Here is a 14,997-nt window from a genome sequence, read left to right as displayed (position 1 = left end):
TCGTGCTCTCTCTCAAAAATAAATAAATGTTAAAAAAATTTTTTTTTTTATAAAGAAGCAAGTTTACCACTGCTGCACCCTGAGCCCTCTGAGGTCATACCCACAGGCCCATGAGGGATGAGGGCAGAGTCCCTTGGGTCCCCTCCCCCAGCAGGGCTTGGATTTGTCTAAAACAGCCAGGGAGGGGGTGGGAGGGGTGGAGGAGGTGTCACATCTCTAAATAGCCTGACCCCTCCTCCTGGCTTAGAGCCGCTTCCAGCATCACAAGACTATGGGGACAACTCACAAGCTCCTTTGCCCCTCAAACTTGAAGGGCCTTCAATGGGAAGGGGGCAGGGGGGGGGGCACTTCTGCCGGGGAAAAACCGTTACGGCCCTAAAGGGGATGGAGACAGGACTGACAGACCTCTGCTTTCTGGGTTCAGCTGCGTCAAGGCCCCTGTCCAGTAGACAAGTCCCAGAGACTTGGGGCTCTCCTTCCACCAGGTAACCAGCCTTTTAGATGAAGGCCTAGAAACCAGCTGGCTACTCTAGGATGCCCCGGGGTGGGGGGGTGGGGGGGCTTGTAGTGCTGAGACACCAGATGGCAGAATTCAGAGAAAACCGGCCAGAAAGGGGACTTCCCGGGCTTCAGTGTGGAACCCTGGCATTTCGGGTTCCATCAGGCAAAAGCACTCACACTGAACCAGGACAGAGCTTGAGGGCAGTTCCTGGCTTGGGATGGCGCTGGGCCAGGGCTTGAATTGGCCCCATGGAACCCAGGGCTGGGCAGTCTCTACCTTCCTGCAACCCACGACCCGATGCAAGAAGTGACAGCCTCCCCCTGCCCTCCCGCTCGTGCTCTCATGCTCAGTGGTGTTGGTTCTGATGAATTCGTGTCTAAAAGGATGCTCAGCCCCTGGAGGGGTCAGAAGCCTCCCTATCCAGGAACCGTGAAGGAACAGACCAAGTAGCCTGGATACCTGGTTCTCAGGGTGTAGGAAGCCAGGAAGCCAAACCGCAGGCCTGGGGGGGAGGCACGGCGAGGCTGAGTCCACATACGCAGAGCAGTCAGAACTGTCCCATCCCTAGACTGTCCCCCAGAGGGCCAGCTGTGGTGACAGCCTGTGTGGAGAGTCCCATTGTCAGGTGAGCACCGGACCCTGGGCTGAGCCCCCCATTCCTGCTTCTCTTCTCTGGCTTGGCAGAGAAGTTAGCAAGACCTTAGTTAGCAGGTCTTAGAGAAGTTAGCAAACCCTTAGCAAGAGGGTTTCCCGCTAGGGTAAGAGCCCCAAAGCTAGGAAGTCGGCCTTAAAAGGGCAAGTCTTCAATGCAAGAAATTTGGTGGGAATGGATTATGGGAGGTGGAAGCAACAATATCACTTGTAACTCAGGTCCCTGGGTGCCCACCCACAGGGCTCCGTTCTCAGCCCAAATCTAAGGGTGGGAACGAAGGTGCTCGTGACCTGCTGGGGGAGGGGAGAGACACAGGGTGTTTAGGAGGGGTCAGGAGTCCTCTGGGAGGAGGTCCCGTGTCCTCTCAGGTTGCAGCTCAGGGCCCAGATTTCCTGGGAAGGGATTCGGAGGCACCAGCCACAGGGCACCTGAAAGCAGCACAGGGTCAGGGAATGGATGAAAAGTTCCAGAGGAAGAGAACGGGGGAATGGGAAGTCTAAATGCAGTCGCTGGGGCCCTTCTTCGGAGAGCTGGTTCAGTAGCTGTGTGGCAGGCCTGGCGACCCACAGGGTTACTCCTGATGGTTCAACAGAACCATCCGGCCACTGGCCCAAAAAGGGAGATGTGGGACAGGGCAGGGCCCGGGCCCTCCCTCAGGTGAGCCATTGCTGACCTGGTCCAAAGCAGTGCTCTGCTCTGCTCTCGGCCGTGGAAGCCAGGGACGGGCCCCTCCGCCAAGGTGCCCCAGTGTTGGCCCAGAAGCCAGCTGCTCCTCTCACACAGAGTGAACCTGGGTCAGTACCAACTCCTCACCGGCGGATGGGAAAAGTCAGGGGAAAAGAGCCCAGTTCTGCCCTGAAAGGAGAAACCTTGCCAAAGGAAAGTATTCAAAGGCTGCCTCCACGGACTGGTCACGAGGGGCTTTCCTGCAGGGCCCTGTGGCCCTGGGAGAGGCTGCTCCAGCCTGGGTCACAGACTCTGTTCCACTGCCACCTGCTGACCAGAGGAATGCCAGGGCAGAGAGGTTTGGTTCAGCTGCTTCCTTTATTAGAAACAAGTGAGATGTAACCAGTGGAACTACAATGCGTTTGGTACTTCCCCGCCCTGGAAACAGATGCCCCTCCCACAGCCCAGAGAAAAGCCCAGACAAAAGTGAAGCTTCCCCCTTCCCTGTTCCCAGATTCGGCACCTTGCCTGCAGTCAGTATTTTTGAGTTTAATTGAATGAGACTGTCTCACACAGCCTCCTGGAGCACAGCCTGTTGGTGGGCCTGCCTTTGCTTTGCGGTGGGGCAAAACCGAAGACGACTCTGGTTCTAGGGCAGGCAGGCCAGGCCACAAGAAGGCTGACCCCTGGGTGGGTAGGCACCGGCCAGGGATGTGCTCCTGCCCCCTCTCCTAGCCCAACAGTCAGGCCCTCTCCCTCTCCCAGACTGCAGCTCTGTGAAGCCACCCAGGCCTTTGGGTATCTTTTCCGTTGGTTAAATGCTGGTCATCTTTGGGCAAAGAATTCAGACCACAGGGACCCCCACCCCTAGGCTTCAGTGAGCAGCAAGTGAGGGGGGCCATGACAGTTACATGAGAATTGCAGGCAAGGCCTGAATTTCCCACAAACCTGGGTGTCGAGGTGGCTTGGTGTGGGCCACCCTTCAAACCAAATGTTAGCATCTTTGAAAGTAGGCATGTGCGGGGGGAAACAACCCTAGCTACACCTCCATCCGGAACTGAGGCTTCCTTTCTAACCAGCCTTCTCCCCTACAAAGAGGTCGGAGGCCATGGGAATGTGCGAGGGAATCAAATGTAGAGTCAATCCAAAAGCAGGAAGCAAACGTCTGGAAACATGGAGTCCAAAAGCCCAGGGTGGCAGCAGGGTGAGGGCCATCCCTGGGAGAACTTCCAACAACGGCTGCCTGAAGCAGGTCCCAGGTGATGAGCTTGGAGCCCCCACCATCCTGCAAGGCTCCTCGTGAAGAGCCCCGAACCCCAAACAATGCTTCTCTCTGAGCTCTCTGACCAGAAGTCCTGGAAGGGGTTGAGTGAAGAACGTGGGATCTGTCTGGACAGAAAGAGAGACGAACAGCAGGCACCAAGCCGACTCCCACAGACCCGGGAGGCAGTGTGGAGGGCTGGGCAGGGTTCCTACCATGCAGAGTCCAAGGAGCAGGCCACATGGTTTTGCAGGGAGACACGGAGGCCTTTCCCGGAGATCTGTTTCTTCTATAGCAGCCAGGGACTCAGAGTTTCCATTCCAGAACCGGGTTAGCCAAAGCAAAGCTCACTCCAGGGGCTGTTGTGCACCCCAACTTTCAGTGGGCAGCTTGGACCGGGACCTGGCCCAGAGCTGCCCAGGCTTACGATGGGGAACCTTTCCAAGTTCCGGGTCCTGCCCAAGGTAAGAACGAGTCGGACACTTTGTTCTTTGATATCCTCAGGTGCTCGCACAGGATGAGCTGCTCTGGGACTTGGGGCGCTTTGTGTCTGATGTCTGTGAGGCTGTAAAGGCAAGCCCCGGTCTCTCCGACTCCTCCCGTCTGCGGAATGCAGTGCACATCGTGCTAAGAACAGCAGCTTCTTTGGTCTGGGTATCTTGGAGTCAAGGAGTCAAAAGTCAGCCACGATCGCTGGTGCATGCAGTGGGCAGCACAGGGGCAACGAGGAGAAGGGAGGCCCCTAGAGGCCGCTGACGAAAATGCAACACATCGGAGCGGCGGCAGCAGTTTGCACAGCGGGCAGCGCAGGTGGCGCGGCCCCCAGCCCAAGCACACGATCTCCTCCAGCTCTGGGGACCCTACCCGGCTAGCCTCTGGCAAACCTCGCCGGAACCCACAGCCTGAAACTCGGCTCCGTTAGCCTGCAGAGCATGGCCTCCTGGCTAAGGCTTCCTTCCCCCTACAAGGAGCCGAGAAGTGCAAGCAGCCAGGAAACCGGCCCACACCACCTCCCGTTTACTTCCTCCTAGAGCAGTTACACAGGCCTGGATGTGGGCTGCTGGCAACTCCACAGCCCAGTCCTCCCCAGGCTACCTGACTGAGCACAACTGAGGAAAGCCTGCACAGCCTCGTGACCCGAGGCTCCATCGCCCTTGGGGAAACTGGCAGCATCAACAGCCATCACCACTACCACAAAAATCCCCAACACATCATCAGAGAAAACCAGATTCAGACAATGGTGACACAAGATCATTTCTGCTGTCAAAATCCAGATCGGTGTCCGGCCACCGCTCCTTGCTACGACTTGCAGGTTGTGCGTCTTGGAAAGGAGCACGAGAGCTGGCTAATGGACTGGAAGGCACAGGCCACGGGCTGGTGGCTGAAGGGCTCTGGGTATCGGCCCCACGCCATCCTTGGCCAGACACCCTAGGGTGGTCAGGGTGCTGGCTCTTCGCTCTAAGATGAGCCGAGCAAGGATTGCACTGGTATGGTCTCCACAAGGTCCCAGATGCTACAAGGAGGTCAAAGGTCCCCTTCAAACTGCCAGTCACCCCAGGCAGTGGAAAATCAATCTCACAGGGGACTCATCCGTATAAAGTTGGCAACAGCTGGCTAAAGAGCCCTTTAAAATCAGTTGGCAGGATGACTTTCCACAGGGAGCAGAGCGAAGGGGGAAGAAGGGACTCCATAAAAGAAATCTGTTTCCACAGATGGTCCCCGCTGCCCAGTTTCAGAATGCAGAAAAGAACCAGCCCCTGCAGGACAGCCTCTGAGTAGGGACAGCCCCACCCAGGACTCCACCTGCAGCCCTGGGAGTTCTGAGCCCTCCTCATGGTCAGCACAGTCCCTCCACCTTACCCTGCCTTCTCGAAGATCAGCATTTCAGCCCATCCAGAAGGGAGACCGGTTAAGATTCCCCACATCCTCTTTCTCCTGCTCCCCTAAGAGAAGTCAATGCCTGCTTTTCAGAACGAAACAATTCACTGTACCAGTATGTGTTTGTCTGGCACTGTCCTTGCATTCTAATTTTGAGGAATGATCTGGATTCAGTTTTTCATTAGAGACCAAGCATCCTTGTACATTTGGAACGTGAAAGATATTTAAAATATTTATATATATATAATATATATATATATACTTTTATTATTCACCCGTTAACTCCATAATATGCCAATCACGAGCTAGTTTTCAGCAGTTACATTCCCTTGATCACGGCTGCGTAAGGATGTGATTAATTGGAAAACAGGGAGACCAGAGACACGGCCAGAGGTGACATCGCGCAGCCTACGCCATCGTAATGCAATACAATTGTCAAGTTCAGCGGCGGTTTGGTAAAGCCGGTTCAGTTCTGTTCCCTTTGCCAGGGATTCTCACATTTGTGAAAGTTGGACCGACAAGTGGTGGGGTTCCATTTTCTGGTTTGAATTCTCAGTGGCTTTATCCAGAATCTCACTGGCAACTGATTACTGTAACACCAGCCCAACCTAGGAGAGCCAACAGGGAGAGGCAGGGTTGAGTTGACAGCCATCCAAAGTCTGCCCCATTTTCCCACCCGATTCAGAAGTTCCAAGGGACTGGATCTGCACAGTGCCGCCAGGAGCCGGGAGCCCTCGCTCAACTTTCACGAGGGGCTTCGTACATCACCCAGCTCCTTCAAGGAAAGCAACCGCCAGCAACCTGAGCCACACTCATCATGAGGCCTCCCTCCAGCTGGTCTGTCACGCATTCTGTAAGTGCTGAGGACACCATAGCCCCGGGCTGCCCTCTGGAGCCATCAGAGGAAGGGCTGAGGGTCATGCAGGGAATGAGGGCAGTAGCCCAGCACAGGAGACGCCTCAGATCCTCTGACTCTAACCCTCCTAGCTGACCTCGGACAGCTCGACCTGCGGTTCCCTGAAGCGGTCCCGAATGCCCTGCCTCCAGCCAGCCGAGGCGGCTCATCTCGTGGGGAGAGAAGCTGGAGACAGGGTTCCTGCTTTTGTATGGCTCTGGGGCCTGTCCCCTCTGCCACCTTCACACCTGCTGCAGAAAGGGGAATGTGGACTCTGCCGGTCTGGCCCTCAGAGGGAGGAGACTTTCCAGGGCCCGGAACGCCAGCTGACAAGGGCCCAGTCCCGTGGCCCCGTCCTGCTGAAGGAGCGGACGTACCTTCTCTGCCCCCATGCTGGGGCACTTCCAGTTGTAAAGGTAATACTGCAAGTTGCCGTCCCCTATGCCAAACTTGAGCTTCTCCAGAAAGGTTTTGTTCTCCATGAGATCCAGGGCATTGAACACGTCAAACCCTTTCTGCACAGCAGGGAAAAACAAGAACAGGTGAAGAGAGATCAAAGCTGCCTCGCCCTCCTGCCTCCATCATGTCAAAGCCATATGGCACAGGTGGCCAGGACAGCAATCTCCCTTCAGAAGCTCTAACTGCATCCACGTTAAATCCAGACTCCAGCCGGCACCCGCTCTCCATCGGAGGCGCTCAGGACACTCAGAACGCCACCACGCCCGGCCTCTCCTCACTGGCCCTCCGAGTGCACACTCGTGTACTCGGCGTCCGGGTCACTGCTCCTGCCTCCCCCAAACACTAGTCATTGGCACCGTCTTCTCTGGAGACCAAGCCCGGAAGCCCTTCCTCTGAGAAGTTGGCTCCTAGCAGCTGCTCAGCACTCCTGTCTCCCCCTTACTCCCCAGACACCTCAACTACTAGGCCTCAGTGTGCACCCTGTGACTTTAGGGCCGCTGATACACTGCTAGAGAAAGACGCTTCCTAAATCTCACCAAGTTGACCAGAAGTTCTCACGGGGCACAGACTAGACTGGCCACCATCTGGCTGGCCCACGGGGGCCGCTCTCAGTTGGGGCGGGACCCCCGACGAAGGACTGACTGACGCTGACCTCTTCGGGTCTTTTTTCTTTCTTTCTTTTTTTTTTTTTTTTAAAGCCTGGGCCCCTCCCCCGACGTGCTACAGTCAGCCACTCCAATGACTCACCACGACAGGGACCAATCTCCCCATTGCCATGCTGGGGAAGTTGTAAGGAGAACCCCTTTACTCCCGGAGCAGGCCTGGCTGTTCAGGCTCCTTGGGAGCGTCTCCCGTGAGAACGAAACTCACTGAAGTAAATCAGGAGTTCAGTGCCTTCACTTCATGTGGGTCCTCCTAGTTTTGAGCCGCTGGCTGAGGAGTGGTGGGCCCCTTCCTAAGCAGAGCGGGAGGCCAGCTATGCTCACCACTGCTCCCACTGCCCTTCCCCACACGTGTCCAGGCCCTCCAGTCCGCTCCTCACCATTTTGGCGAGAACAAGGGCGTCGCTCATGAGGTCTAGAAGAGGGGTCTGGGTGTGGACGTTGTAGAAAGAATAAGCAGCCTTTAGACTCTTGTGGGTTGGGTGATTCATAATGGTGGAGGGAAGTGTATAAAAGCTCAGGAAATCTGTCACTTCACCGTTTGCATTCTGCAGGGAAAACAATAAAAGGCAACGTCACGCACGCGCGGTGATCCTGCAGCCTGGGAACAGTGTTTCCTATTGCTTCTGCACCACCCGCAGGCAGCTCTGCCCCCTCAGAACAATGGGGGCACACCGAAACATCATGTGCAGGCAGGAGACAACACGCTGCCGAGGGCACCCGAGGACAGAGCCGGGAGCAAGAGGCAGGCCGGACCAGGGGCTGACCCTGCTGAGCTCTCGCCCTGCCTGCAAACTGTCAGGGACCTCAGGCGGCTCACGCTCCCCCAGACGGTGTCCCTGATGCCTGGCCCGCACCACCTCAAGCCGGACGGCCAGGGAAACGAAGGCTTACCTGAGGAAAAGGGACCAGTTCTCTTCTACCGTGTCACCAGTGGGGACTGGGGGTTGGGATAAAGGAAAGAAGGGCCCGTGCCAAGTCCAGAGGGCACCATTTTAGCAAGTACAAGCTACAACTTCCATTCTTCAGGGAGGACCAAGCAAGGAGGGCCAAGGAAGTCTAGGATGCCAACACCGCCATCAACCGGCTGGGTCTTCAGTCACCGAGTGTGAGAAACCTAGCCACTCGAGGAGGATGCCTCACCCGGGCCCAGAACACCCCTCCCCACTCACCTCCACCACAAAAGTGTCGATGATATTCTCCTGGGGGTAGAACCAGTGCTCCACTTCCTCCTGGCTCATGACCGGTGTGAGGTGGAACTGCTTCAGGTACCTGGTGAGGAGCTGGTGCACTACTGGAATGTCCTTTTTTTCCATTGGTCGCAGTCCAGCTGTCTTGGGAGTCTGGAATGAAGAAAGACGACACAGTTATCAGCTGTGCCGTGAGCATCTTGGCTCCCTCTCAAGTCCTGCAGGAACCAAAAACTTCACAGTCTCCTTTCCTACCCCAACCCTGAATCCCTCCACCCAGGTGCTCAAGAGACAATCCTCAGTCACCCCTGGCGATGGCCCCTCGCTCACGGCCCCACTGCACTCAGGCCCGAGTCCTGCCTTGTCGGGGTCTCTGGCCCTCTCCCTCCTAGTGAAGGCTACCCTCTCTGGCTGAGGCTATCGCTTTGATCGCTCATCCATATGGCCCGGCCACCTGCTTAAGGAAACACAACCCATCACGCCCCTCCCTTGCTCTCAACTCCCTAACATGGAACACAAGACAGTCCACCCTCTGGATCAGCTGGCAGTTCTGACTGTCCTGTCGTTCCAGCCCAGTGGTTCTTAATGGGGGCAACTGTGCCCCCGGAGGACATCTGACAATACTCTGAGACATTTTCAGTTGGCACAAGGGGGAGGGGCACTACTGGCACCTAGTGGGCAGGAGCCAGGGAAGCTGCTAAACACCTTACAATGAACAAGCCACTCCCCATGACAAAAAATGACCCAGCCCCAAATGTCAACAGTGCTGTGACAGAGCAAAACCCTCATGGATGTGCTGGGGAAGGCCCAGCCCAGTGTTACCCATCAGCCTAGTGGAGCCTTTCTTGGCTCCTTTCCTCCGAACCCTCGCCATCTCCCACTGAACTGTAGCTGATCTCCTCCTGGGCTGGTCTCTCTCCGGCAGACTTAGAGCATGTCACAGACCAGCTTCCAGTCTAGGCCCGGTGGAGCCCGTGGGCCCAGCAGAGTCCACAGCAGACGCCTGCTTTGTCTGTCTGTTCGGACCCTGCACCAGTAGGGCCTCCAGCAGGGCCTGCTGCAAGTTAAACCCTGAAGAAAAGCACCAAACTCCTGGGAGTTCATCTTAAATCAGGATCCCACCCCACAGCTGCTTTTTCTTAAGGAAGGCTTCAGTGGAATGAAGCCATGTGATGCTCCGGAGTAAATACTGGTGCCGACAGAACATCCCCAAAGGCCCAACACACAAAGGTGGGGTCAGCCAAGTCTGAAAGCCGGGGGGAGTTACAGTTTCTGTATCTGGGGGACTGCCTGATACAACTGCTTCCCTGTGTAGAAACTGTTTTTGAAAGAGTTCGAGGATCTCTACCCACCCAAATTCTCGCTAACCCTGAGGTCTCCAGAGAACACTCACTGACCTCGTTTCTACATGGTGGCTCCCACAAGGACACCTCCAATCCTGCACTGAAAGGGCCTCTCACCCACAGGTGGGGAGATCCAGAGACACCTTCTAGCTACGACACCCCTGTAAGAATGCTCTTTGCCTGCCTAAAACTCAAGACAAGTCTGTCATAATAACAGAAAGACTTCCATCACAGTCCTCCCAAATCTGATCTTTGGGGCAGTATCTAACTGTGCTACACCGTCTCTCAAATCTGGACACTGTCGACCCGGGGCCAGTGCGAGAGGAGCCCAATTCCAGGGTGATTACGCCAGTCTGGTGGCTGACGAATCCAGGCGGGTGCCCCTCTGGTCTGCAGGTGCCCAGTGGCTCTGCTGCCACGGAATGGAAGAGCTCTGTGGGAAGACACGTGGCCTTCAGAGCAGGGGAGGGGATCCTGAAACCACGCACAACTGGGGAGCAAGGAGCAGCATTTCTTTCATTGAGAAACTAGGTAACCTGAGACCCAGAGCAGAAAACCAGCTCACTCAAGGCTGCCTAGTCCTTCACCAGCCAAATTTGGATCGAGATGGGGGGGGGGAGGGTGCAGAGGGGCTGGGATTAGAAATTGAGGCTTACAGGGGCGCCTGGGTGGCTCAGTCGGTTGAGCGTCCGACTTCAGCTCAGGTCATGATCTCACAGTTCATGGGTTTTGAGCCCCACATCGGGCTCTGTGCTGACTGCTCAGAGCCTGGAGCCTGCTTCAGATTCTGTGTCTCCCTCTCTCTTTGCCCCTCTCCTGCTCATGCTCTGTCTCTCTCTCAAAAATAAACATAAAGAAAGAAAGGAAGGAAGGAAGGAAGGAAGGAAGGACGAACTCGAGGCTTCCCTCACAGGCTGGGGTCACCCCTCCTTTCCCTGCCCACCAGATGCTCTAGAGCATATTCATACTGGGCTCTGGGCTGCGCTGCAGGTCAGTGAGTAGATTCATCTTGCTCTTTATACTTCGCTAAGGCTAAAATCACAGAGGATAGATGTTCTCTGAGCTCATCAACAGATGACAGGGAAGCTAGCCCAGGTGCAGACACAGGAGAACTGAGAAAGCAAAACTAAAATAAAACCCTTGCTACAGACAACAGAAACAGCAGAGGCAGGAGGGTTGGAATCCAGAAACGACGAAGTGGGTCACTTTTCTGATGAGCTCCCGCTCCCAACACCCCGCCAAAGCCGTGCTGCGTTCCTGCCCAGGGCCAGGATCTCCTTGGCTTCTCTTGCCCCTGCCCAGCGCCCCAGGGCACCACTGGCCTCTGGCAGTCGGTAGAGCTTCATGGTACGCTGCATGGTCATATTTCTGCTCAGGTGGGAGAACTTCACTTCAATCAGCTTCCGAGGGTTTAGGGACCGATGCCAGTACCTGTAGGGACACAAATGTCCGGTCCTCAGAGGATTCTGGCAAGTCCCAAGGAGGGCGATGGCATGGAGCTCTCCAGATGGCCAGCAGGTGGCGTGAGAGACCCGTCAAGGCCCCATAAGCGCCAGTGGCGGCGCTGGGCACGCCAACATCCCCCCACCAGTAAGAGCAGACCTGCCACAGCTCTTCCCAGATTTCCTATCTGTCTTTCCTGATTTCAAAAGCCACTTCTCTGTTACAGCAGTTGTCTGGGAAGAGCCACCTTCACTTGTGGAATGAAGTCCATGGAAAGCCTTCTAGGTCTCGGAATGTTTATCCTCCTCCTCCCTCCTCTACTGCCTTCGCCTGCTGTTTCTCTTCTGAATTTGAGGCAGAGACTGTCCCTGGGTCACACGGGGATCCGACATGTCTCTTTGGCCCACATAATATTCAAAACAAAATTGTGCCAACCACCGAACACCTCTGGACATTTACCATCAAAATCCAGACTTGGGCTGGTCCTTAAAAACTAAAGCAAATCCCCAGCGGACTGCCCTCCCTTCTCCAAAAGGCAGGAATCAGTGGGAGCTGAGAATGGCTAAGCCCTCTGGACAGGGCACCCGCTCTCCTGTCTGTGCCCACAACCTCCCCCTTCACTCTTCCGTGCTCCCTACCTGGCTTCCGTGGGCGCCCACCTGCCACCTTATCAGACAGGAGACATGCTCTGGGGCGGGCACCAACTTAGCGCCAGTGCTGCGAGTCTGAAGCACGAGCTCCTCAGCTGGAGTGGGCACGCCGGGACTTCGAGCGCCCTGTAAGAGATCTTTACCTGCAGGTGCCAACAGGCTTTGGTAATACCACGCCGGCAGTGTAAACAGCTTGGAAGATGCCCTCCAGGTGAACTCGCCGGGTTATCTCCCGGATCAGGACCGGAGCCACCCTCTTGGAGCGCAGCTTCTTGTGGACACACAGGAAGTTGATCTCCACCATCTTCTTCTCTCTGGAGACAAAGGGAGAACTCCCAGTGACCAGGCTTTTAATGGGGAAGATACTCCCTCAAGCTGCTGGAGCCACCGTGTAGGGAGGGGGGCCTTCAGCTCAGGCACGCGTCCTGCCACCACCTGCACCCGACAGCTGGCACGTGGAGTCCCTCGACCCCGCCGCTGCTCTGCGGCACCAGGCAAGGAACCCACTCCCTTCAAGCAGACCGCGCTTTCCATGGGAGGTGGGGCTCAAGCAAACCCCTTTATCTGAAGGCACCGCCAGGATCTACCTCATGGATCCCCAATAGCAGGATGCCCACCTTTAGCTGGCAGGGCACCTCAGAGTTAAGTCAAGGGCTATCCGGGAATTTCAAGGGTTCTGACTCCCACTAGAATCCGAGGCCTGTAAGCCCAGAAGACTGCAGCAGATAGTTCTGATGTTTCCAGGGAAAATGTGAAGACCAGAGCTCGGAGGTCCCGTGAGGGTGTGGATGTTGAGTCACACTGGCTCCGGCCTGTTTCTGAAGCTGTTCAAGTGCACCACCACGTGACGGGTGCAAGCGCAAACACTGAGTCCCTGTGCAGGTAGCACGCTGGTCCTCAGGGTGGACCCCGTTCAGCCCAGGGCACAAATGAGAGAACCAGCAACAACTCAGAGCAAAAGACACGGTTCCTATGATGAATTTCTATCCCCAGGACCTGAGTTCCCTCCCTTCAAGGGATCTTCACCCTTCCTTTTGTGGAAGGTACGTGTATCTTTTCTTCCCTCGCTCCCAGACCAAGCAGGATGGTGGGGATGTGGGGCGCAGGGGGTGGTGCTGGTGCTTACGTGTCATAGATGTGGATGTTTGCTGGGATGGCACTGATGAACCCGACCAGTTTCCGACTTGAGACCACTCGAACCCCGCAGTGCCACTGGGGGAGCCAGCCAGGCGGCCGGAGAGCCCTAGAAGAGAGACAGAGGCCATGGTGCTGCTGACCAGTGGGCTGGGCAGGCTGCTTGGGCTCCAGAGCTGAGTCTGTTCTAAGCTCCTGCTACACCTCCCTGGGGGTAACCAGCTAAATTCTCCACAGGGCCAAGCCCTCCGGGACACACATGGGATTGAGCCAGAGCCCCTTCCTGCAGCTCGGCCCATTTGGCTTACTTACCCACCCAATCCAAGCTGTCACACTAAGGACTTCGCACCCGATCCAATTTCTTTGTGCTCACTCACCATGACAGCTTACGCTGGAGGACGGGCCTCACTGGCTCAGACTCCAGTGGGTCCTGTGGTTGGGAGCAGATCACAGAGAACCCAGAGCTCTGGTCTCCACCTGTCCCCCGGACACCATCACCCCCTCTTTCTGCCTGCCCAGTCTTCCCTTTTCAGGCAGTCATCCCTCTCCATTTCAGCCTCAGGCCTCTACATTCCTGGATACTAAACATGGCCCCAGGAGGCTGGATGGCTCAGCCAGGCAAGGCCATTTTCATATAACCGGGCAGGCTCAGCAACTGGATAGAAAAGGACCTTTCTTTCTTTTGAAATCTCAGTAGGTAGGTCTCGTCCCTCCTTCCCCTCTTACACAAAGTCACCACACAACACACCAATCTCTTCTGGGTACTGATGCCACAAAGGCCTCCCTCACCCAGTCATTCTACCTCAAATAAGGTTTTGACTCTTAGCTCCACTGAAAGCAACCCTCTCTCCTTCAGATGTGGGGATTCAAACTAGACACACTAGCTTGCGACTGAAGGCTGGTTCTTAGCAGGGATGAGAAAGTGGGCCCGCTGCGGTGGCCCTGCCCCACGCCTACCCGAGCCAGGAAGCCCTCACAGCTCACCACAGCAGAAAGTCCGGGGAGTAGTCGAACCGGAACATATTGTCATCATCCTCCACGTAGTTCTCATTCAGGAGGCCATAGAGTTCCTTCAGCTGCAGAGAGACAAGGGGCGGCCTCAGAACCACTCTGCCCGACGTCCTGGGGCTCAAAGCTTTTCGGAGGAACAAGGTAAACTATCAAAAACCACGTTTCATCTCATAGACCCTTTTCACTCCAGGCATGGCACGGACTCTTTTGGAACAAGCACCCCAGCTGTACTAGGAAACTGAGCCACGGAGAAGTAGAGCGGCCGTGACCCAAGTACACAGAGGGGCAGGGCAAGAATGTCAGTGTCAGCCAACTAACCAGCCACGGCGTCGTTACGACAGGGAACAGATGAAAAGAGGAACGAGACAAATGAACACACGGCAGAAGGGTATTACTCTAGGGAGCTACAGAGCTTAACTCTCCCCCTGCCCGAGAAGCCAAGGGCTATTTAATGGGGCATCTCAGGCAGGCCCCAGAGGTAAAAGACAGGGGACCGGGGTGGGAGAGGGGTGTGTCTGCTCCGACCTGCTTTGATTGGCTCTCAACAGAGTCCTTGAGAAAGTCTTGAGTAGTAGCTGTCTCCGTATGACAGCAGGGCTCACTCAAAGTGGCACTCGATCCACACTGCGGGCTGCCCAGGCCTACTCACCACACCACGGTCCCCCAGGTCCAAGGCATCCCAGGTGAAGCCCTGGGGCAGGGTGTAGGGCTCCTGGCGGATGTTGTCTTTGTCAGGCTCCACGGGGCCATGGGTGTTCACCACTTCTCCTGGAAGAAGAGCGCAGAGCCTCACCCTCTGTCTCCCGGGGGAGGCAAGCGGGGGCTCAGCTTAGACATCGACCGCAGCAAATTCCTCCTGTCCCCAGGAGCCCTCCATCTGAAGAACACTCTGTGCTTGGCAACTGCAGACCATCTTTCCAGCTACCCTTCGTCCCCAACTGAGAGCCAACTCGTGGCAAAGCTTCAGAATAATCACTAAGATCCAAGGTGCTTGGTTTTTTGGAAATTCTTTTAAATCTCCCTTCGGTTACTAAATGACAAACATTTATCTTGACTAATTTGGCTTCCTGCCTCCCGGCTGGTGTAAAAACAACTCTCATGGTCCTGGCTCAGGCCCATCAACCTGGATGGATTTATAAGGAGTTGCAACAAGGCTGCTTCTGTGTCGACAGCAACAATGTACCGGGCCCACTGCTGAACCAGATGATGGCATCGAGGCGCCAGGCTCAATCTTGGCCCTGCCAGCCTTGG

General features: G+C 55.9%; 1 protein-coding gene across 1 annotated transcript in view; it reads right to left on the bottom strand.

The window, feature by feature from the left end:
• Nucleotides 1-2,158: 2,158 nt before the first annotated feature.
• Nucleotides 2,159-14,997, bottom strand: part of NMT1 (N-myristoyltransferase 1) — a 34,036-nt gene continuing 21,197 nt past the window's right edge. Inside the window, exons 5-13 of the mRNA XM_049636288.1 lie at nt 14,396-14,514; nt 13,720-13,811; nt 12,728-12,844; nt 11,745-11,915; nt 10,831-10,939; nt 8,148-8,318; nt 7,356-7,523; nt 6,232-6,369; nt 2,159-5,567 (exon numbers count right to left, since the gene is read on the bottom strand). Of these exons, the coding sequence (XP_049492245.1) occupies nt 5,547-5,567; nt 6,232-6,369; nt 7,356-7,523; nt 8,148-8,318; nt 10,831-10,939; nt 11,745-11,915; nt 12,728-12,844; nt 13,720-13,811; nt 14,396-14,514 (1,106 nt within the window). The 3' untranslated portion in view covers nt 2,159-5,546. The remainder of the gene's footprint in view (nt 5,568-6,231; nt 6,370-7,355; nt 7,524-8,147; nt 8,319-10,830; nt 10,940-11,744; nt 11,916-12,727; nt 12,845-13,719; nt 13,812-14,395; nt 14,515-14,997) is intronic.

Source organism: Panthera uncia, chromosome E1 (assembly GCF_023721935.1).
Source record: "Panthera uncia isolate 11264 chromosome E1, Puncia_PCG_1.0, whole genome shotgun sequence".
Lineage (NCBI taxonomy): Eukaryota > Metazoa > Chordata > Mammalia > Carnivora > Felidae > Panthera > Panthera uncia.
The sequence above is the reverse complement of the archived record's forward strand: the minus strand, read 5'-3'. Positions and strand labels throughout refer to the sequence as shown.